Source organism: Chiloscyllium punctatum, chromosome 3 (assembly GCF_047496795.1).
Source record: "Chiloscyllium punctatum isolate Juve2018m chromosome 3, sChiPun1.3, whole genome shotgun sequence".
In the NCBI taxonomy this organism is placed as follows: Eukaryota; Metazoa; Chordata; class Chondrichthyes; order Orectolobiformes; family Hemiscylliidae; genus Chiloscyllium; species Chiloscyllium punctatum.
The window spans coordinates 122,606,863-122,629,935 of NC_092741.1; the positions used below are offsets into that span (position 1 = coordinate 122,606,863).

At 41.9% G+C, this 23,073-nt stretch overlaps 1 protein-coding gene across 2 annotated transcripts in view; it reads right to left on the bottom strand.

Annotated features, from left to right (window-relative positions):
• Positions 1–400: 400 nt before the first annotated feature.
• ddx43 (DEAD (Asp-Glu-Ala-Asp) box polypeptide 43) overlaps positions 401–23,073 on the bottom strand; it is a 72,812-nt gene continuing 50,139 nt past the window's right edge. The window contains exons 13-17 of one of the 2 annotated variants that reach the window (XM_072560139.1): positions 19,677–19,786; positions 9,976–10,114; positions 3,434–3,521; positions 1,758–1,895; positions 401–770 (exon numbers count right to left, since the gene is read on the bottom strand). In XM_072560139.1, coding sequence (XP_072416240.1) covers positions 762–770; positions 1,758–1,895; positions 3,434–3,521; positions 9,976–10,114; positions 19,677–19,786 — 484 coding nt within the window. In that variant the 3' untranslated portion in view covers positions 401–761. Of the gene's footprint in view, positions 771–1,757; positions 1,896–3,433; positions 3,522–9,975; positions 10,115–17,178; positions 17,274–19,676; positions 19,787–23,073 lie in introns of those variants that run through there. The other variant, XR_011954963.1, reaches the window with a different exon arrangement.

A 23,073-nucleotide genomic window follows, 5' to 3' on the forward strand; every position in this document is an offset into this window, starting at 1 on the left:
CCTCCATCCTCGCCCCCATTCACCTATTGTACTCTATGCTACTTTCTACCCACCCCCACCCTCATTTATCTTTCCACTCTGCAGGCACCCTGCCTCTATTCCTGATGAAAGGCTTTTGCCTGAAACGTCGATTTTCCTGCTCCTCGGATGCTGCCTGACCTGCTGTGCTTTTCCAGCACTACTCTAATCTAGACTCTGGTTTCCAGCATCTGCATCCTTGTTTTTACCACAGTGAACACTAGCATACTTCCCTCCAAACTTTACTCCATAATGTCATGTTTAAAAAATTGCTCGTTTAAAATTAATTGCCATGGTGTATACCAAGGGAACAATGAACACCAAATCCTTCATACAAGGCTGGTCAGGAGCTTCAGGCAAGGCACATATAACAATAGGGACATTTAAAACTGGAACTAGCTGTATTTATTCATCTTCCAATAAAATACAGTGGAATACACAGAATGTTAGACATCAACATCTAGGAACATCGCACACTGCTGCTATCCCAGCAACCATATGGAACCTCATTCATTCCTTCCATACTAGGCCCCCATCAGCTGAAAATAACATTCTGTTTATATAAAGAAAAAAAAGCAATTGTTCACAAAACATTTTTTAAATTTTCCAAAAGCAAAGGATGCAGTAAAGTGCAGTGCTCACGTGTCTTGGAATTGAGCTGTGCAGTAATTTAACTTTGCTGCGCTGTATAAATCAGGTTTGATTTCACTGCTACAAGACAACAAGAAGCAGATATTGTTGTTTCAGTTTCTCTGCAAAGATATAAATGTGTAAATTAGCCAGTTGGTTGGCTGTATGATTACAAACTAACACTCTTAATTTAATCTCATGGTTTTCATTAACATATTGTTTATTTAAATGAAAACCATCCACATTGATGTTTACCTTTAACATTTCTTTCACTGTTTGAGCTCAGTCTAAACCTTGCCCAATGCAACCTGGTGACCACCTACCAGCGCTCCAACAGGCTGAGGCTGAAAACTTCGCAGAACCACTGGCTGAAGGTTGGTCTGATCATTCAGCCTGCGGCAACGTACTGCCAGAAACATTTATAAAAAGGTATTTTATAAACCCATTTTGAACTGGGGAGAGGGAATGAGGCTGCAATGAGGGATGTGCTTTTCCCTATTGAATGTACACTGAAAGCTTTCTGGGAGGACAATGTTGATTCACAGTTTCCTGAGCAGATTAAGGGGTACAAATGAGAATCGCAATTACAAATGTAACGATTCAGCTCTGCTTGTGATTGCCCATCAATGGCCTGTGTGAATAACCTGACTCTGGGATTGAAACGCAACAAGCTATGGCTTCAAAAACTTTAATATGACCTCCTAGGGCTGAGAGAACGCAAGTATGGCTTGTAATATTAAACCTGGACAGGAAACACGATGTTTCCTTCGGTTCTGTCATTAGCATCAAAATTTTACCAACACTGCTCAGTTTTCATCTGTCCTCATTTCTTAACGTTGCCAATTCCACTGCTGAGTGTGTTTGCTCTGCAGAGATGACTTGATCTTTAAATACCGGTTTCATATCCTTCAGATTATCATGTTGCTTTCCTTCCCAAATGTAAGCATCACTATTGGATCTACCACCAATTTTACAGAAGTAATTTAGTTGCTGATCAAAATCAAGGAAGAGCATGAAGTGCATGTTCAAGAATATCCAGGTTTATTACCCACCACAGACACAATTTCATGCAGTAAAGATTAAATTGAGAGAATGTTTTTGGATCTTACTTTATTCCAGCCTCTTCTGCCTTGCCCGCGACTGCTACGGCCTTCACCATGGGAGGCTGCAACCTCCCGCTCATATTCCTTCTTTATTTTGTTTTGCTCAAATCTTTTTGCCATTGTCAGAAGTTCTTCAGGAACAGGCTGCACATGAAAAGCCCACATTTACTGCAATTGAATTCAGCTATACAGCTGAACCTACAAAACAGCCTCACACCTTGTCTATACAGAGGATAGATGGAAATTAAATAACAGAAATTACACAACAGAAACATTCTGTTCAACTAGTTCATGCTCCACACTCAAGCTTCCTCTTGTTTTGCTTCATTTAACCCTATCAATATATCCTTTTGTGTCTTCCTTCCTCATAGACATATGACCAACTTTCCCTCAAATCTATGCCATTCACTCAACCACTCCCTGAAACGAGTTCCACATTCTTACCACTCTCTGGGTGAAGACCTTTGTTTTGAATATCTTGTTTTATCTATTAATAACTGCCTTACACACATAACTTTTAAATTTCTAAACTGGGAATCAAAATATAACTGATTAGATTAGATTCCCTACAGTGTGGAAACAGGCGTTTCGGCCCAACAAGTCCACTCCGGACCTCGGAAGAGCAACCCACCCAGACCCATTCCCCTATACTTGACACTACGGGCAATTTACCATGGCTAATTTACCTAACCTGCACATCTTTTGGACTGTGGGGGGAAACTGGAGCACCCAAACGAAACCCATGCAGACATGGGAGAATGTGCAAATTCCACACAGACAGTTGCTCAAGGCAGGAATTGAACCCAAGTCCCAGGCACTGAGGCAGCAGTGCTAACCACTGAGCCATCAATTCTTTCCGTAACTTTAAAGATATCACTCTTCAGCCCTCTCTGAAGAAGCCCCAAAAGCTCTGTGCCGAAGTCCAAGAATATCCCAATACACTGGATCCGTTCAGTTCAGGTCATCTTGTTTGAACACCGCTAGGATATTTTATATTGGCACCGCGCCATTAATTTGAGGCATGTTTGCACTTATAGAGTCATAGAGATGTACAGCATGGAAACAGACCCTTCAGTCCAACTCGTCCACACCGACCAGATATCCCAACCCACCTGCCAGCACCTGGCCCATATCCCTCCAAACCCTTCCTATTCATATACCCATCCAAATACCTCTTAATGTTGCAATTGTACCAGCCTCCACTACATCCTCTGGCAGCTCATTCCATACACGTACCACCCTCTGCGTGAAAAAGTTGCTCCTTAGGTCTCTTAGATCTTTCCCCTCTCACCCTAAACCTATGCCCTCTAGTTCTGGACTCCCCGACCCCAGGGAAAAGACTTTGTATATTTATCCTATCCATGCCCCTTATAATTTTGTAAACCTCTAAAAGGTCACCCCTCAGCCTCCAACGCTCCAGGGAAACCAAGGAATTACATTGGAAGGTTTTTCCGCAAGTTCATTTCACAAAGGCTTGGATACAGGAGACGTTCTCAAGCTCAAGTCAGGAGGCCCACAACAGAAATGTTCCCAGTCTTTAAGTTATGAATCATTTAAGCCCCATTTCTCAGTTAGCTTTCATCCAATTGCAGTATCTACACTTTTCCTTGGGCTGAGATGTTAGACTAGAGCTAACAAGTGAAATACTAATACGAGGTACAACAAGAACTGCAGAAACATACCTGATATGCTCGTTCAAGAATGGCAATCAATTCTGCAGCAAATCTCCAGTCATTCCTCGTGATGAGGGTTATTGCGGATCCCACACGACTGTAACAGAACACAATATATTAACGATAAATCCTCAATGTCCTGGTGAACTGCATTAAACTGACAAAGAAGCAAACTTACAAACAAGTTACAACTTGCCTGCTACTGGCATAATCAATGAAACAGGAGAAAGCCAGCTACTCAGTCTCCCACTCAAAAGGGGACAATATGGAATGGGGATGGGGTTTTCCACACTGACAACCCTCTGGACCACGTGTGGCATAAAGCAATTGTTCTACTAACATAAGGATAGGTTACAGCTGTACCCGAGATGGAAACGTTGCTGAGTTGTTTAAACTTTGTTGTACAAAACTGTGAATGGAGCTGATTCTGTCTTGACTCTGAATCAAAGTTCTATGTGGCCGAGGCGAAGGAGCTGGGAACAAGGATGGCGTCTCCACAGGAGGCAGGATGGAAGGAGTTGTGCCCGTAGTATATAACTGCGGTCAGTCAGTGACAGCGAGGTCCAGGAAGGGGAGGGAGGCCCCCTGAGACGATCCAGACGAACCAGAGGTCAGGGTGGAAGGTACTGGTAAAGCCGATAAACTGCTCAACCTCCTCGTGGAAGCACAAGGCGGCGCCCGACACAAGTCATCGATGTAGCGGAGGAATGGGGTGGGGGGGGGGGGTGCCAGTGTAACTGCGCAAGGTGGACTGTTCCACAAATCCAACAAACAGGCAGGCATAGTTGGGTCACATGTGGGTGCCCAGGGCTACACCTTTGGTTTGGAGGAAGTGGGAGAACTGGAAGGAGAAGCTGTTGATGGTGAGGACCAGTTCAGCCAGTAGATGATGGTGTCGGTGAAAGTTACTGGTTGGGACGGCGTCACAGGAAGAAACGGAGGACTTGGAGACCTTCGTCGTGGCGGATCGCTATGTCCAGGGACTGGATGCCCATGGTGAAGATGAGGCATTGGGGGGTCAGGAGAGACAGAAATCTTGGAGGCGGTGAAGGGCATGGGTGGTGTCACAAAGGTAGGTGGGGCTAAGGGGGACAGGACGGTGTCAAAGTAGGAAGAGATGAGTTTGGTAGGACAAATGCAGGCTGAGATAATGGGTCAACCGTGGCAGTCGGATTTGTGCATCTTAGGAAGGAGGTAGAATCGGGCAGTGCGGGGGGTTCACAGACAATTTGCTCTGTATCAGCATCGCCTCGTGCTTCCACGAGGAGGCTGAACAGCCCATCAATCTGACCAACACCCTCCACCCAGATCTCAAACCCACCCAGACCATCTCGGAAACCTCCCCCTCACTGTGTCTGGCAACCGACTAACCAGAGTCATACACCACAAGCTCACCGACTCCCACAGCTACCTAGACTGCACCTTCTCCTAGCCCACCTCCTGTAAAAACACCACCCCCCATTCCCAACTCCTTCGTATCCGCTCCCAGGACGAACAACTCCACCTCAAAAAGTCCCAGGCGGCCTCCCTCTTCCACGATTGCAACCTCTACCTCCCCCCCCCCCCCCCCCCCCCACACACACACACACACACACCTCCAGCGCCCTCCTCCACCCCATGCACCACCGCCCTTGAACCCCATCCCTCCCAACACAACAAGAACCAAAACCCCTGGTCCTCACCTTCCACCTCACAAACCTCCACACACTACTCATCATCCTCTGCCACTCCCATCACCCCCAAACGGACCCCACCATCACAGACACACTTCCCTCCAAAAAGACCATTCCCTCCACGACTCCCTCGTCAGGTCTGCACCCCCCACCAGTCCACACCCCACCTCCAGCACCCCTCCCTGCCACCACAGGAAGCACAAAACCTGCGTGCACACCACCCCCCCACCCTCATCCAAGACCCCAAGGGACCCCCCCCCCCCCACACCAGCCAGAAATTTACCTGTACCTCCACCAATGCTGTCCACTGCATCCCCACCGCACCTGGTGTGGTCTCCTCCACATCAGCGAGACAGAACACCCTCCCGCAGATCGTCCCAGAGAACACCTCCGGGACACCCGCACCCATCAACCCCACAGTCCCGCGACTGAACTCTTCAATTCCCCCTCCCACTCCGTCATGGACATGCAGGTCCCGGGCCTCCTCCACGGCCAAACCCCTACCACCCAACGCTTGGAGGAGGAATGCCTGATATTCCGCCTCCGGACCCTGCAACCACACGGGACAAATGCGGACCTCAACAGTCTCCCCATTTCTCCTCCTCCTGTATTATCCCAGTCTGAAGCTTCCAACTCAACAGTACTCTCCAGACCAGTCCATCACTCCCCCCCCCCCCGACTTATCACCTTCTCCCTCACCTTCAACCACCTATCAATTTCTTAGCTACTTTCCCCCAAACCCCACCCCCTCCCATTTACCTCTCAACCCTGACCCACAAGCCTCATTCCTGATGAAGGGTTTATGCCCAAAATGTTGATTCTCCTGCTCCTTGGATGCTGTCTGACCTGCTGTGCTTTTCCAGCACTATAGTCTCGAGTCTGATCTCCAGCATCTGCAGCGCTCGCTTTCTTCTGAAGCATACTTTTGTTTATAATTTAAACAGATCGCTGTTTAGAGGTTATTTCTGTTTTTAGTAGCATAATATTTGTGGTTATTCAACACAAATAGTAGTAGCAAACCTGCATTACTTTGTATTTATATAGCCAGGAGGCCTGGGTTCAAGTCCTACTTGTTCATAGATGTGTACTAATGTCTGATTCGGAAAAAAAAAGAAAAATCCCCAGGCGCTTCACAAATAAACTTTACAACATTCAATATAAACAAATGGAAATTACACGAAAATATTTTAAATATGGAAATCTCAATTTAGTTCTGAAACATATAGAGAAGCTCATAATCTGACCTTAAAAAGCCATTTTACTATATCTATTTAGTCTGATCACATAACAGTTGGCACTGATGCTACCTAGACTGAAAACAGTTCCATTCCCAGGCAGTAGTATAAACTCATGAACATGAAGACTCACTTCATTGAAACCTGGATTTCAAAATCACTTCGCAACCAACCACTCAACTCAATGTAAGTCATCCGACAAAATGGAATTGAACAAAACAGTCAATATCCACTGTGAAATATGCTGCTGAAAAATAAAATCTTAGAACAGATATAAATGGCACAAGATGTTTAAAAAAAAAATCAACGTGCCCTCAAAACAATGGAAAAATAGTCCCATTTTAACCTCCTTTTGCATCCAAAAGTCACCCACAACTTGGTTGGGTTCTTGTGGCTGCATAAGATGGGACACCAAAAACTTGTTCTCCTTGGCTACACTATATGGCATTTGTTTATTGTCTGTCTTCAAAAAGAGAACAATAGTGCTTCATGTTTATGTACAGGTAAACAGGAAGACTTCTTTTTAAAAAGAAGAATGCGCCATCATTTGTGATGCAACCAAAGTGGAGACAAAGAACAGAAAGTTCAAGGAATATATGGTGTGGTGAAACCACATCAATGGAATATTGTTGAATTTCACACTTTTAAAAAAAATACTATCAAGTGGGGATGATTTCATGAGTTGAAAACATGTTGCTGGAACAGCACAGGAGGTCAGGCAGCATCCAAGGAGCAGGAGAATCGACATTTAGTATCATGGTCAAATTCACTTGAAGTTTTATTCTATGGAGTTAAAGATATCCTAACCTTGCTCTATGATGATTTGGAGATGCCGGTGTTAGAGCAGGGTGTACAAAGTTAAAAATCATACAACTCCTCCACTATCACCTGATGAAGGAGCGACGCTCCGAAAGCTAGTGTGCTTCCAATTAAACCTGTTGGACTATATAACCTGGTGAGCGATTTTTAACTTTGCTGTACGATCACTTTTATACATTTTCGTCCACGATAAAATCTTGTGTGGTGCAGCTTGCATTAGAGTCTAACACTTCAGCACAATCCTCAATTCAAATTTAAGGTTAGCAAAAATAGGTTCCTAGCCTGAAGCTTGTTTTTAAACAAAAGAAACTCTATTGGATTACATGAACACCACAGACTGGAACATACCAAATTCAAATTATGTTTATTTATTTCGAAGTGTGTGTTTAGGATTTATTGAGCCATCTGAGCTTTTGAATGCTTAACTGTTTTGCAAAACACCAACGTGTTCTAAGTTATCAAGCAGAGAATGGTGTACACAAATCAATAACTATGACATGCAAAAGGGAACAAAGAAAACTTCAAAGACTTCTGGTAACATAACATCCGAAGAGATAACTATCTCACAATCTGGATCACCCACTTGAATAAAACACACCCTTGATTTCCACAAACACTTTTTCCAATTCTGACGTGTTAAAACTAATAACCCTGTTTCACAAAAATCATTCGCAATTTTTTTTGTAAAAACTGGAAAATTCATCATATTGCAAATGCAAAGCACATTAAAGAAATCAATAAGGCCACAAAACTACCAACCTGACAGGATATATAAAAACCCATAAATTTTTCTTATCAGATCCACATACTTCCTGTTGTAGTTATATTTTTCTATTGCATTAGCTAGCAGCTTCAGCAAAAAAAAGTGACCATGTACACTAATCAGTAATTATTTCAATAATCTTTTGGACTCTTACAATCACTTAGTCGAGAGAAACTACTCCATTTCTGCCAACCCTATGACTAATTGTTTGAGAGAAGCTGTTTCGAAACAACAGTTCTGCCAGAAAATGGTGACGGTGAACGAGAGGAAGAGAAAAAAATCCCACTCAGCACAACACAATGAGAAACAGTCAGGAAGACTTGAGGTTGAACTTCTTCAATCTCACACACAAGGGGTGGATGAAATCATAAAAAAAAGGAAAAAAAAGTGGCACAGTGGTTAGCACTGTTGCCTCACAGCGCCAGACACCCAGGTTTAATTCCCACCTTGGGCAACTATGTGTGTGGACTTTGCACATTCTCCCAGTGTCTGCGTGGGTTTCCTCCGGGTGCTCCGGTTTCCTCCCACAGTCCAAAGATGTGCAGGTTAGGTGAACTGGCCATGCTAAATTGCCCGTAGTGTTAGGTGAAGGGGTAAATATAGGGGAATGGGTCTGGGTGGGTTGCTCTTCGGAGGGTCGGTGTGGACTTGTTGGGCCGAAGGTCCTGTTTCCACACCATAAGTAATCTAAAAAATCTAAACCTAAAACGAACAGGTACTTGGGGAGGGGAATGGGGGGGGGTGAAGGGAAATGAAAGACATTGGCTTCAGAAGCACCCATTGTTACTGCCATTGTATGTCTGACACACCACCACTAACTGAAAGAAGGATGGCAGAATGAAAGAGAATGAGCTAATGGAAAAATATCATGGGAAAGATTGGGAGATGCTGGTCAGCAAATGCCAACACAAGTCAGTGTTACCCTTCTTATTATTACAATGATTTGAAGACGAGCAATTTCAAAACTGCCTATATTTACAAATCTTATCAAAGTGATAAATTAGAATGCATGGAGGGAATTAAGAGCAGTGATGTGCAAATAGAGTCCAAGGCAGTTGCAAATTCAGTAACAGGGTCCCTTTGGTGCACGTCAGGAACATGCAGGAGGGCATCCGTCAGACACCGTTACTGGTACATCACTCCTGACATAATTGAGCCTTCACTGGCCTCCGACAGCAACCAAAGTAAAAAGTGATAAATCAATGAGATAATTTTAGAATTCTCCATGGATTTTCTGACATTTTCACATTTGGAGAATTAGTCAACTTGAAAATACTCCATCATTGTGATAAGGATCAATAATAATACTTTAAAAAATGAATGATGCTGGCAATTAGCACCAAGGAAGATGTGTTGTCTTTTGTGACAGACAGTTAAATGCATACTCAGTGAATGTTATTAAAGCTATGTACAGGTTTACCACATTGCAATTGGAGAAGGGTTTTCTACCTTATCAATTTTTAGGAAGTGCGGGGGTTTTACTCTCTGGCCAGTATTTATCCCTTGAAACAGAGCAGGTGAAAGGTGTCCTTTCATGGCATACAACTGCAAAAGGGCAACAGTGAGACAGGCAGATGAATGCTTCTGCAACTATACGGCTAACATTTACAGAACAGAAAGGGGATAATGAGAGAGATGCCACCTCTGTCACAAGTGTGAAAAGCATGAAAAAGTGATGAAGACTTGAATTTATAAAGCATTGTTCATGCTGATAGAACATTCCAAAAGTTCTTTACATCCAACAAGTATTTTTAAAATGTCACTGTTGGTGCATAGGAAGCCCGGAAACCAATTCGACCTAAAACAACAACAAACAAATATTCTGTTAATTGTGATTTTGATGGAGGTATTTAAAAAAAAAGCCAAGGTATCAGTGATAACTCACTTTTTTTCAAAATCGTACCCAAGGATCTTCTACATTCATCTGAGCATGCAGCATCTCCAACAACACAGCACACACAGTACAGACGGTTAGCAAGTGAAGTAAATACATATACAGCAGGGAGTCAGCAGAGATTTAGACTGACAGTCACAGATGAAAGACATGGGATCAGTGCATACCCTGCTCTGCCAGTCCGCCCGATTCTGTGTACATACTCTTCTATGTTGCGGGGAAAGTCGAAGTTGAACACATGTGTGATATCATGCACATCCAGTCCACGAGATGCAAGATCAGTAGCAATAAGAATCCGAACTCTCCCTGGAGAGCAAAGAAATTTGCATTAATTTTCAAAACCTGCAGTAACATTTGCATCCTTCTTGTAAACCCAACTGTTCCTCATTAAGTTTTAAGTGTACTGTAATTCAGTTTCTAAATTTCTGAAATTCAGAAACAACTTGTAGATTATTTTGGGGCTAGAAAGAATGCGCATGTCAGTACAACTATGAAGCAGACAAAGGAATACACAACAGGTCATCATCACTGTGAAGCAGATTGGGAAAGTGGATCTTGTTAGAAAGGCAGCAGGAGATAAGAACCAGTAGGAGAGAACCTCTTCAACCTGTCCCAACCAGTCAAAGCTGAAGTGTGATATCACAGGAAAATAGATAGGCATTTGGATGGTGTTCCTTCCTTTTGATTGGTCAAGTGGTTTAAATCAGGAGATATTACAGCTGAAGAGTCAGTTAGGAAATTCATTTCTAACATCCAATTCAATTACTTTAATAGAATAGAGGTGGCAAGTCAGGTGATTTATTGTAGCTGTAACATGTGGGGACTAGTGAATGCTGTGCATGGAGACCATATCTGCAGAAAGTGTTGGCTGTTCAGGAAGCTTCAGCTCAGAGTTGATGAATTGGAAGCCAAACTGTAGACACGGTGACACATCAGGCACAGGGGGAACTTACTTTGACACTGTTTTAGGAGACAGTAAGACCTCTTCACTAATTATACCAAATTTGGTTTGTTGTCAAGGACAGAAAGACGTGACAGAGTGAGACAGATATGAAATCTAGAACATAGCTTTCGAGGAGCCTCAATTAGTGCCATTGTCCAATAGGTTCTTACACCCATTGTGAATAGGGGCACAGACCACACAGCGATGTCATTAAAGGTATCAGTGTGGTGATGAGCAGTGCAGTAGGTACAGTAGGTCATGATTTCACCCATCAGTTTGAGTGGAAATAAGGAAGAGTCAAGAGAAGAAATCATGGGTGGAAACTGTCTACAGGTCCCCAAAAAACATGATTTTAAAAAAGGAAGCATATAAGAAGCACTCCACCACTATCATGGGTGACTCTTATTTCCAGGTAATGACAAATCAGATGGGCAAGGGTAACAAGAAAGATGAATTTCTTGAGCACATCAGGGATTCATCCTTAGAGCTGTATGTTGCAGAACCTACCTGGGAACAGGCTATTTTAGATCTAGTAATGCGTAATGAGGTTGGATTAATAAGAGACCTCATAGTCTGGATAGCAATCACAACTTACTAGAATTTCAAGTTCAGTTTAAGGGTCAGCAACGCCATATCAAACCAGTATCCTCCAATTAAATAAGAGCAATTACATTGATACGAAGAAAATGTGGTCTAGATTGAGCTGGGAAAATAAAACCAAGGGGAAGATCAGTGGGTGAGCAGTGGCAGACGTTTAAGCAGATATTTCATAATGCTCAGTAAAAACTATTCTGATCAAAAAAGAACTTGATGAGAAGGATGAACTACCCATTGATAACACAGGCTGTTAATAATAGTATTCAGCTGAAAACTAAAACATGAAAAAGTAGTGAAAACTAATGTTAGGCCAGAGGATTAGGACTTTTCTTTTTCGGAATGACTAATGCATAACTAAAAGCTAATAAAAAGGAAAAACAAATGATTATGAAGTAAACGGGTCAAGAAATATCAAATGAAACGACTATCTAAAGTGAGTATGAACTCCTAAAAAGAAGTGACTGGAGTATGGAGAATGGGGAATAGGGAAATGGCAGATAATTTAAATCAATAATACGAATCAATCTTCATGGTAAACATTACAAAAATAACAGATAGACAAGGTGCTAATGGGAAGAAATTTCTTGTAACCGTCTCTATCACGCGGGACAAAGTATTTGACAAACTAATTGGACTGAACGACCTGATGGCCTGCAATCAAGAGGTTTACAGGAAGTGGCTAAAGAGATAATGGGGGTGTTGGTCAAAATATTCCAGAATTCAGAGCATTAAAACAGCGGTACACTGTCCCTTCTCAAGAAGGGAGAGAGACAATTCGCTTTACATCTGTCATTGGAATATCGCCACAAACTACTTTCAAAGGAAGAAATGGTAGGACACATAGACATGTTTGTCACACTTCTCATGGAAAGGAAATCATGTCTGACAAATTTGATAGAGTTCTTTGAGGGTATAACAAGCAGAGTTGATAAAGAGAAACCAATAGATTTGATGTATTTAGATTTTTAACAAAGAATTTGAGAGGCTTCCATATAAAAGATTATTCCACAAAGGCAGAAATGGATTGGATGATTGGAAAGATGTAACTAGTGGAGTGCCAGGGGTATCAGACCCAGAGTAACAATCATTTACAATTTATATTAATGATTTTGAGGCGTGAGCAGAATGTGACGAGTCCAAATTTGTTGACTCTATGAAGATAGACAGGAGGACATGTTGCTAGGAGGACATAAGGTATTTGCAAGGGGGTATAGTTAGGTTGAGTGAGTGGGCAAAACTAGGCAGATGGAGTTTACAGTGTGGGGTCATGAATTTTGATAGGAAGAATCAAAAAGGTAGACTATTGTTTTTCATCTCTCCATTTAAACAAAGTAAACAGGAGCAGAAGGAAGCCATTCAGCCCTTTGAGCCCACTCTGCCATTCAAAATGATCATGGCTGATCATGCAACTCAGTACCCTGTTTCCACTTTCGCCCCATACCCTTTGATCCTTTTAGTGTTATAAACTACTGTTAATATATCCTTGAAAACATGCAATGTTTTAGCCTCAGCTGTTTTCTGTAACAGAGGATTCCACAGGTTCATCACACTTGGTGAATAAATTGTTTCTCATATCAGTCCTAAGTAGCCTATTCCAGATCCTGTGAATGTGACCCCTGAATCTAGCCTCCTTAGTCCTGTGTTTACCCACAAAAAATAGGAACAAGACTCGGCAGTGTGGCTTCTCGAGCCTGCTCTGCCATTCAATAAGATCCAACATTCTTCACATCCACTTTCCTGCCCTTTCCCCATAACACTCGATTGCCCTACAGATCAAAAATCTATCTACCTCAGCCTTAAATATACACAAGGACTGTCCCCCACAGTTCCCTGTGGCAAAGAATTCCAAAGACTTTCAACCTCAGAAAAGAAATTCATTTCAGTCTTAAATTGGCACCCCTTCATTCTGAGGCTAGACTCTTCCAGGAGGGGGAACTCTCTCTCAGCATTCAACTTGTCAAGCCCCTTAAGAATCTTATATGTGTCGTTGAGATCACCTTTCATTCTTCTGAACCCCGATATGTCAGGCCCCAAGTAGTTTAGCCTTTTCATTGTAAGACAATCCCTCCATACTAGGAAGCATCCTTGACGGCCTTCTTTGAACTGCCTCCAATGAAATGATATTAAATAAAGGGATCAAAACTGCTCACAGTACTCCAGATGTGGTCTCACTAGCACTTTTGTAGAGTTACAGTTAGACTTCCCAATTCTTAAACTTCAACCACCTAAAAACAAATACCAACATTCCATGAGCCTTTATGATTACATGCTGCGCCTATATGTTTGCTTTCTGAGTTACGTGCACAAGAATCCCCAAGTTGCTTTCTGGTACTGCTTTCTGTAGTTTCTCTCCATTTAAACAATATTCTGTGCTTTTGTTCTCCCTTTCAAAATGAACAACTTTGCATTTTCCCATATTACACTCCATTTGCCTTTATCAGTCGTGACATAGATTATGAGCAGAGAGACCATCTTCAGCAGTTTAAAACTTTAGTTATGTCACAGCTGGTGGCTGCCACACTATAGGAAGAATGTGATTGCACTGGAGTGGGTGCAGACGAGATTCAACAGGATATTACCTAGGGTGGAGCACTATAGCTATGAAGACAGGCTGGATAAACTTGGGTTGTTTTCCTTAGATCAGAGAAGGCAGAGAGGGGTCCATATTGAGGTATATACTATTATGAGGAGTTAAGCACAGGGTGGACAGAAAGCAGCTGAAGGGTCAATACAAGGGGGCATAATGTTAAGGTAACCCACAGGCAATTTAGAGAAGATTTAAGGAAAATGTTTTCCAACCAGAGGCTGGGGTTGTCTGGAATGTACTGCCTGAGGGGATAGTTGAGGCAGGAAACCACAACCTTTGGAAAAGTACTTGGATGAGTACTTAAAATGTCATAACATTTAAGGCTACGGGCCAAGTGATGGTGTAGATTTAGAGTAGCTTTTGTTAATACAGACTCAATAGACTTAGCAAAATTCTAAGATTCTAAATGCAGTAAGTAATTAAAAAAGCTAACTGAATTTTGACCTTTATTTATTGTGGTTTGGAATTCAACAAGAGGAAAGTCTTGTTAAAACTGGACAGGGTGTTAAGGATATACTGGCATTGGAGGCAAAGAGATTCTCTCAGTTGAATTCTGGGAGAAAGTGGTTGACTTATTAAGAACGGCTGAACAGGTTCATTACTTGAGAAAAGTAATTGGGATGTCATGTTGAGGCTGTACAGGACATTGGTTAGACCACTTTTGGAATACTGTGTTCAACTCTAGTCCCTCTGCTATAGGAAGGATGTTGTGATACTTGAAAGAGTGCAGAAAAAGATTTACAAGGATGTTACAAGGGTTGGAGGGTTTGAGCTATAGGCAAAGGCTGAGTGGGCTGGGGCTATTTTCCCTAGAGGGTCCGAGATGGAGAGGTGATGTTATAGAGGTTCATAACATCACGAGGGTCATGAATAGGGCAAATTGGCAAGGTCTTTCATGGAGTAGGGGAGTCTAGAACTAGAGAGCATAAGTTTAAGGTGAGAGAGGAAAGATTTAAAATGGACCTAAAGTGACAGCTTTTTCACGCAGAGGGTGGTGTGTGTATGGAATGAGCTTCCAAAGGAAGTGATGGAAGCTGGTACAATTACAACATTTAAATGGCATCTGGATGGGCATATGAATAGGTCGGGCTGAGAGGAATATGGGCCAAATGCTGGCAAATGAGACTAGATTAACTTAGGATATTGGTCCAACTTGTCCATGCTGACCAAAGGGTCTGTACAGCTCTATGGCTCTATTTAGAAGAATCACAGGATAGATGTTATGAACACATTTCCATGAGTGGGGGAGTCTTGATCCAAGGGACATATTGCTCAAGGAGGTGTCACTTAAAGCTGATTTAAAGATGCAATGGATTTATTTTCCCCCTCAGAGGATACTGAATGTTTACAATTCACTACACAAAGGGTCTTGAAGGCTAGATCACTGAAAGTATTTAAAGAGGACCTAGATAGATTTTGAAAAATGGCAGAGTTGAGTGCAATGAGGAACTGGCATGAAAAGAGGAGTCAAGGCCTGAGCCAATCAGACACACTTTTATTGAACAGCAGGGTGAGGTTGAGGGGCTGAATCCCTGCTCCGATTTCTTACGTTGCTAACATAGCCTCAACGCATTTTCCAGGGGTAGACAATGGCATACTGGTATTATTGCTAAACAATTAATCCAGAGACCCAAGGTAATGTTTCAGGATCCTAGGTTTGAATCCCGTCATGGCAAATGATGGAACTTGAATTCAATAATTGTCTGGAAATAAGAGTTTAATGACGACCATGAATTACCTGATAGTTAGGGAAAAAGCCATCACTAATGCTCTTTAGGGAAGGAAATCTGTCATCCTTATCTGATTTGGCCTACATGTGACTCCAGACCCACAGCAATATGGTTGACTCTTAATTGCCCAGAGGGCAATTAAGGATGGGCGATAAATGCTTGTCCAGCCAATGACACTATCAATAAAAAAAGACACTGCTGGCATGGACATTAACCTGTTCATGGTCCACATTTCAATCTGGCAACATTGTTTAGAAGATTTCAACAATTCATCATCTTTCTCATGGAATTGATGAGAAGGACAAGAACACTGGGATTCTCCCAGACTGCTGAATCCCCAAGCAACAAAGCACAATGGATTGCTCACGTGGTATGCTGAGCTCCCTATTCCTTGTCTGTAAATCTTGGTACTTTTATTCCACACCAACTGTCAATACTCAATTCTTTTTTTTTGAGTCTATCACGTGGTAGGATGGCTGCTGGAGAACCAAGGATGACTACTCACCAACCAACTCATAATCTGGACTAAAAGAGTAGTGTTTTGATACAAGAAGAGTAACACAGTGGTGGTGATGGATCATGTTCAGCAGAGACATGGTCTAGACAGGGGTGAGTAAGCACAGTTGAAAAAAGGTTGGTTCAGCTTCAACAGGCAAAGGAAAGGAACAGTCACGTGGAGCAGGGAGCTTGTGGTGAGGACCAAAGACAGTAGCTACGGCATTCCTGGCATTGACAACATTGGATATCGGAAAGACCGTTTGATAATTTAGAGGCAGTGGAGAGATCAAGGATGGGATAGAGCTGAGTGTTCTCAATACACACAAGGAATCTCATGTTTACAGACGACGTTGCTGAGGGGTAGCATGTAGATGAGAAAGAGGAGTGCCTGCAGTAGAGACAATCATACTCGAGTGGGAAGACATTTCAGGGGTTCTCTGGGTACATGTGGATAGCTAAGAATAGATCTCACAGGATGACAGGCCTATCTTGGCTTCCGGTATGGTTCTACATTGATTTGCCAAAAAAACACCTGGGTGCCAAAAGTTAAATTATGAAGAGGATTACACAAAAGCTAAACATTGTGGGCTGCATACACTACTCCTGCTCCTATTTCTTGTAGTCATGAACCACAGACAAAAACATTCACTACATTTTCACCCTGGGGTTCAAGTTCAATGAAGAGTGTGGAGGGAAAGCTAGCAACAGCAGCGGGTATACCTAAATGTGAGGTGTCAACCTGGTGAAACTACTACACATAGACTGTTTGCATGTTAAGCAGTGATAGATGGAAGGATTCCACAACCAATCAATCAGATCAAAGCTGTGTGGAGGTGAGGTGGTGGCTCTGGGAGACAGTTGCAAAGCAGCAATATCTTTGGATTAATAATCCAGAACTCCAAGTTAATATTCTGGGGACAGTGGTTCGATTCCCATGACAGACAGTAAAATTTGAATTCAACAAAATAGTAGAATAAAAAACTAATCTAATAGTGAACATGTTAACTGGCATTACCTTCCCTAAAGGATGGGTTTTAATGTGCCATCCATCCCAGGTGTCACCTACATGTGACTGTAGACTCATAGCAATGGGGCTGTCCTTTAACTGCACTGTGGGCAATTAAGAATAGGTAATAAATACCATGTATCGACATTCCAAGAAATATTGTTTTAAAAAAAGCTCAGTCACTTCTAGATGTTTATGGGAGTGGATATTTAAACAAACTAACAGGACCTAGAGGCTGCACAGACACCCCTATTCTCAAAGATATGGGAGCCCAGCTCATCAACGCAAAATTCAAGCTATAGCACTTTACAATAATCTTTAGCAAGCAGTGCTGAATAGATGATCTATCTCGGCCTCCTTCCGAAATCCCCAGCATCACAGATGCTCATCTTAAACCTGTTTAATTGATTCCACTTGATCTCAAGAGCCAGCTAAAGGCACCGTATATTGCTAAGATTATGGGCCTTGACAACATTCTGATAATAGCACTGAAAACTTATGCTTCAGAATTAGTTGTGCCCCATTGGAACAAATGGTTCCTACACACAGTGGCAACACTGACATCTACTCAACAATCTGAAAATTGACTATGTATGATCTGTAAAGAAAAAGCAGAACAAGCCAAAACTGACCAACTAAAGCCTCACCAGGTTAATCTTGACTATCAAAGGAATGGAGGCATTGTTGATAATGCTATCAAACATCCCTTGCAAAGAAATTGACTGATTACTTACGCTTGATTTTGGATCAACCAAGGCCCACTTGACCCCTGACCTCATTACAGTCATGGTCTAAACATGAACACCAGAAGATAGGCAAGGTGAGAGGAGAGTGACCAACCTTGACATCAAGGCCACATTTGACTGATCATGAAGCCCTGGTAAATCTAAAGGCAAGCGTGAGCAGGGGTAAACTCTTCATTTGTTGCAATCATATCTAGTTCAAGGTAAATGATTGTAAATGTTGGAAGCTAATTATCAGTCCCAATACAGTACAACTAGAGTTCCTCAGGGGACTATCCTAGGCTCAAACATCTTTAGCTGCTTCATCAATTCCCTTCTCTCCGCCACAAGGTCAAAAATGGAAATGTGCCAGTCTCTATGGAACAATAGGGTCGCACTTCAGCTGTTAATCAGAAGGTTGATGGTTTGATACCATCCAGCAATGAAGGACTTCCATCCTTTGAATGATATGTTGGCCCAGTGGTTGGCACTGCTGCCTCACAGCACCAGGGACCTGGATTCGATTCAAGCCTCGACCCACTGTCTGTGTGGAGTCTGCACATACTTCCTGTGTCCGTGTAGATTTCCTCTGGGTGCCCCGGTTTCCTCCCACAATCCAAAGATGTGCAAGTTAAGTGAATTGGCCATGCTAGACTGCCCATAGCGTTCAGGGATGTGTGGGTTAGATGCACTAGTCAGGGGTAAATGTAGAGTAATAGAATTGGGGAATGGGTCTGGGTGGATTACTCTTCAGAGGATCAGAGTGGACTTGTTGGACCAAATGGCTTGTTTCCACACTGTCGGGGTTCTCTGGTTCTATGGTTTCCTGATGAATGCACAGATGTTCAACACCACTTACAATTTGTCAGATACTGAAAGAGTCCCATGCCCAAATGCAGCAAGACTTGCACAAAATTCATGCTTCAGCTGGTAAGTGGGAAAGATCCAAAACACCTGCAAGTTCCTCTCTAAGTTACACAACATCCAGTCTATTCTCTCTCATATCCTGGAAATCCCTCCCTGCAGCACTATGGGTGTATCTATACCAATGGCTGCAGCGGTTCAAAAAGGCAGCTTAGCACCAGTTTCTCTGAGGCTTTAGGGATGGATAATACATGCTGGTCTAGTTAACAAGGGTCATATCCCACAAACAGATCAAAAAAAACTCCCCTATTGTTATTATGCTCCTATGCTTTAATATTCCAGCAGCCCCTTCCAATTTGATATTTTTGCTATCTTCTGGAATTCTCATCAAACTCTTTCTGATTGTAGTCTCTCTTAAACTGTTTGTTAAATTGCGTTATCAACTGTTGTCCTGAAGTTTCTAGTGGGACACAACTGCAAATATGCATTTTGTCCAAATAAAAACAGCTTGTTTTGTGATATTTACTACCCTGGAGAGTAATTAGGTCACTAAAATGTGCAATTTTCTTTGAATGGTTTTGAAAAAAATTAGTCATGAAAACATTAAGGTGAAATGAAAAGGTTATTTTATTGCCGGGGGTGGTTAGTGATAGAAAGTCAGGTGATTTAACTTCTAGACACATGCCAATGCTCCATCATCTTAATTATTCCTCCCACTCAACCACAGATGCCTGGTTTCCATGATGACTGCGGAAGAGATTCTGTGCTGAAACTATGTACAAGAGACAGTGAGAAATAGCTAAAAGTTGCCAAGCAGTTGAAGAGCTCATAATGGTCAAATTTTCAAATAATCCACATATTTTTAAAAATTCATAAAGAACTACCCCAGAAACTGGTTACAGAAATCCCCCTTTGTAGTACCTTCCTTAAAATCTTCCAGGGCCTGCTCTCGATCGTATTGCTCCCGGTCACCATGAAGAGACTGCACTGGGATCCCTTGCAGACTGAAATCACTTGACAAATCATCAGCTCTACATGGGTAGAAACAATATCCAATTAGTCACCTTCCAAAACCTTTGAATAAAATAAGGAAACTTCCTCTCCAAACAGTTCCCCTGACTCACAAGGGAAATGTGGGGCACCATCAAATATTGACAAGTACTTGCTGCAGAGATTTGCTGAGTCATGCAAAGTAGCTTCAGCTCTGCCATGGTATTTGATGGCGTGGTAGACAATTTATTAAACTGTCATATAATTGTTTAAGCAGCTGCAGGCTATACAGTTTCTATACTTTTCTCCAAGCCACAATTTAGATAGGCAATCAGAGTTTACCAAAAAATGCTTTTCCGGCAGAGTTTGTGGAAGATTAGAGCATGTTGCTGAATCATGTAATATTGCAAATAAAAATCAGAAACTAAAAGGTTAATTAAGACTCCAATTCAGTGAGACATTCTTACAAAACCACAAAGTGGCCTGCACTGTTTTGGTTTCCAACCATCTGGCCAATCTTCTTCCAGATTCTGAGAAACGTTTTGTTGGAGACAAGCTCACAATAAACTTGTTTGATGTAATACTACAAGTTGAGTCATTTGAGTGGTTGGATTTCGATTCAGCAGAAATGAAACATCTTTGGACAATTTTTTTCAGTATTTTCCTCCACACTGAACAGCATTATAAAAATTTTTTTTTAGAACACTGACATTCATACTATGACAATCATAGAAGGGAATCTGAAAACCCTTCATCAAAATGGAATGAAAAAAAAAAGAGCTCAGGCTCGAGGAAACAGAAGGACAGGTAGCTTGGTTGCAGAGCTAGATTTTAAGGAGTGTCTTAACAGAGATATAGAAGGGCAAAGAGATTTACGTAGACAATTCCAGAGTTTAGATCCTGGTCAGCCAAAGGCAATGCAGCCAATGACTGGTTAGAGGAATTGGAATGCATTAAAAAAGAATTAAAGAAATAAAGGTTTTACTTTGGATGTTTTGAGTGGAATGTTACAGATGGAAGTGACAAGGAACAGATCATCAGCGTATATCACCTGGAAAGGTTTGTAGGATGGGAGTATTAAATGAAAGACATTGCCATACAGCAAGTGTATAAACAGTGATTACCAGGTGGACTTGGTGTGAGTTAGGGTGCTGACCATAGAGTTGTGGACGAGTGCAAGTTCATTAAGTACAGTTCAGTATGGGTGACTGTCAGAGTACTGAATTAGTCAAAATGACAAACATATGGATGAAGGTTTCAGTGACAGATAGGCGAGGTAGGGGTGGAGATGGACATCATCATGGATATGGAAATATCGCTGGAGAGATGTGGGTTTGAAGTGCAATTTGTCATCTACTAGGACACCAATAATCAGGTTTAATTTGAGGTAGGAATGGAACAAGTGAAGAGAGAATGGAGGACGCATCAAGACTGATGATAATGTCATTGCTCTTCCCATGCTTAGCTAAAGGAAATAACAGTTCATTAAAAACTGTAGACAGAGCACAGAGTATGGTTGGGTTGAGAGAGGTACAGCATTCATGTGGAAGGTGATCCCATGTCTGAGAATGACAGTGTAAAGGCACAGCATGTAGACCAGAAAAGGGTTGACATTATACTGTTCTTTCCAATTGTAAAGATTGAATTTAACTTTGGAAAGGACAAGTTGATAGGCTGAAGAGCATTTCCCTTTCCATCCCCTGTATCATTTCACACAATGCCATGAATGGCTGGCTTGCATGAACTCTTGCCCAATCAAAGACTAAAAATAAATTTTCATTCTATAATTATACTAAACATTAGCAATTTTTGAGAAGATTTGTAGCTCAGATTGATGATAAGTATGTAAGTTAGCTCGCTAAGCTGGAAGGTTTGGTTTCAGACGTTTCGTCATCATTATAGGTAACATCATCAGTGAGAGTCTCTGGTGAAGCACTGGTGGTATGTCCAGCCTCTCTATTTATAGGTCTTGGTTTCTTAAGGTGGGTGATGTCAATTCTGGTTCTTTTTTTCAAGGGAAGGTAGACAGGATCTAAATCGATGAGTTTATTGATGGTGTTCTGGTTAGAATGCGATGCCTCTAAGAATTCTCGTCCATGTCTTTGTTTTGCCTGTCCTAGGATGTGTGTGTTGTCCCAGTCAAAGTGGTGTCCTCATTTGTCTGTATGTATAGAAACTAGTGATAGTGGGTCGTGTCTTTTGGTGGCCAGTTGGTGTTCATGTATCCTGGTGGCATGTTTCCTGCTGGTTGTCCGATATAGTGTTTTTTACAGTTCTTGCATGGTATCTTGTAAATGATGTTAATCTTGCTGGTGGTATCTATTGGATCCTTTAGGTTCATTAGTTGCTGTTTTAGTGTGTTGGTAAGTTTGTGGGTTACCATGCCAAGGGGTCCGAGTAGTCTGGAAGTAATTTCTGAAATGTGTTTGATGTAAGGCAATGTGGCTATAGCTTTTGGTTGCGTTGTGTCTGCTTGTTTGGATTTGTTTCTGAGGAATCGGTGGATTGTGTTTATTGAATCACCAATATCAGGACTCCGAGCAGAAGCAGTAATGCAGAGACTTGAACAAGCTGATCTCCCATCTATCAAACCCAAACTTTGGGTCCACTATGTAGATGACACCTTTGTCATCACAAAATGGATTAAATTAGAGGAAACAAATAACACCATCAACAATATCCTGACAGGCATAGAATTCACAAAAGAGGAGGAGAATGACAATAAACTCCCATTCCTCGACGTGACAGTTGAACATGCAGTTAACAGAAAGCTTCAAACCAGCATCTACAGAAAAACAACAATCACAACCTAAAAACTTAACTTCAGAAGCAATCACCCCAACATCCACAAATGCAGCTGCATCAAGACATTATTTCAATGAGCTACATTACACTGCAGCACTCAAGAACTACAAAAAGCAGAAGAAAAATATCTATCCAATGCTTTCAAGAAAAATGGGCACCCAATAAACACAATCCACCGATTCCTCAGAAACAAACCCAAACAAGTAGACACAACACAACCAAAAGCTATAGCCACATTACCTTACAACAAACTACTTCCAGACCACTCCAATCCCTTGGCATCATACTAGTCCACAAATCTACCAACACACTTAAACATCAACTAATGAACCTAAAGGATCCAATAGATGCCACCAGCAAAACTAACGTCACTTACAAGATACCATGCAAGAGCTGTAAAAAACACTATCGGACAACTAGCAGGAAACTCGCCACCAGGATACATGAACACCAACTGCCCACCAAAAGACACAACCCACTATCACTAATTTTTATACGTACAGAGAAAGGAGAACACCACTTT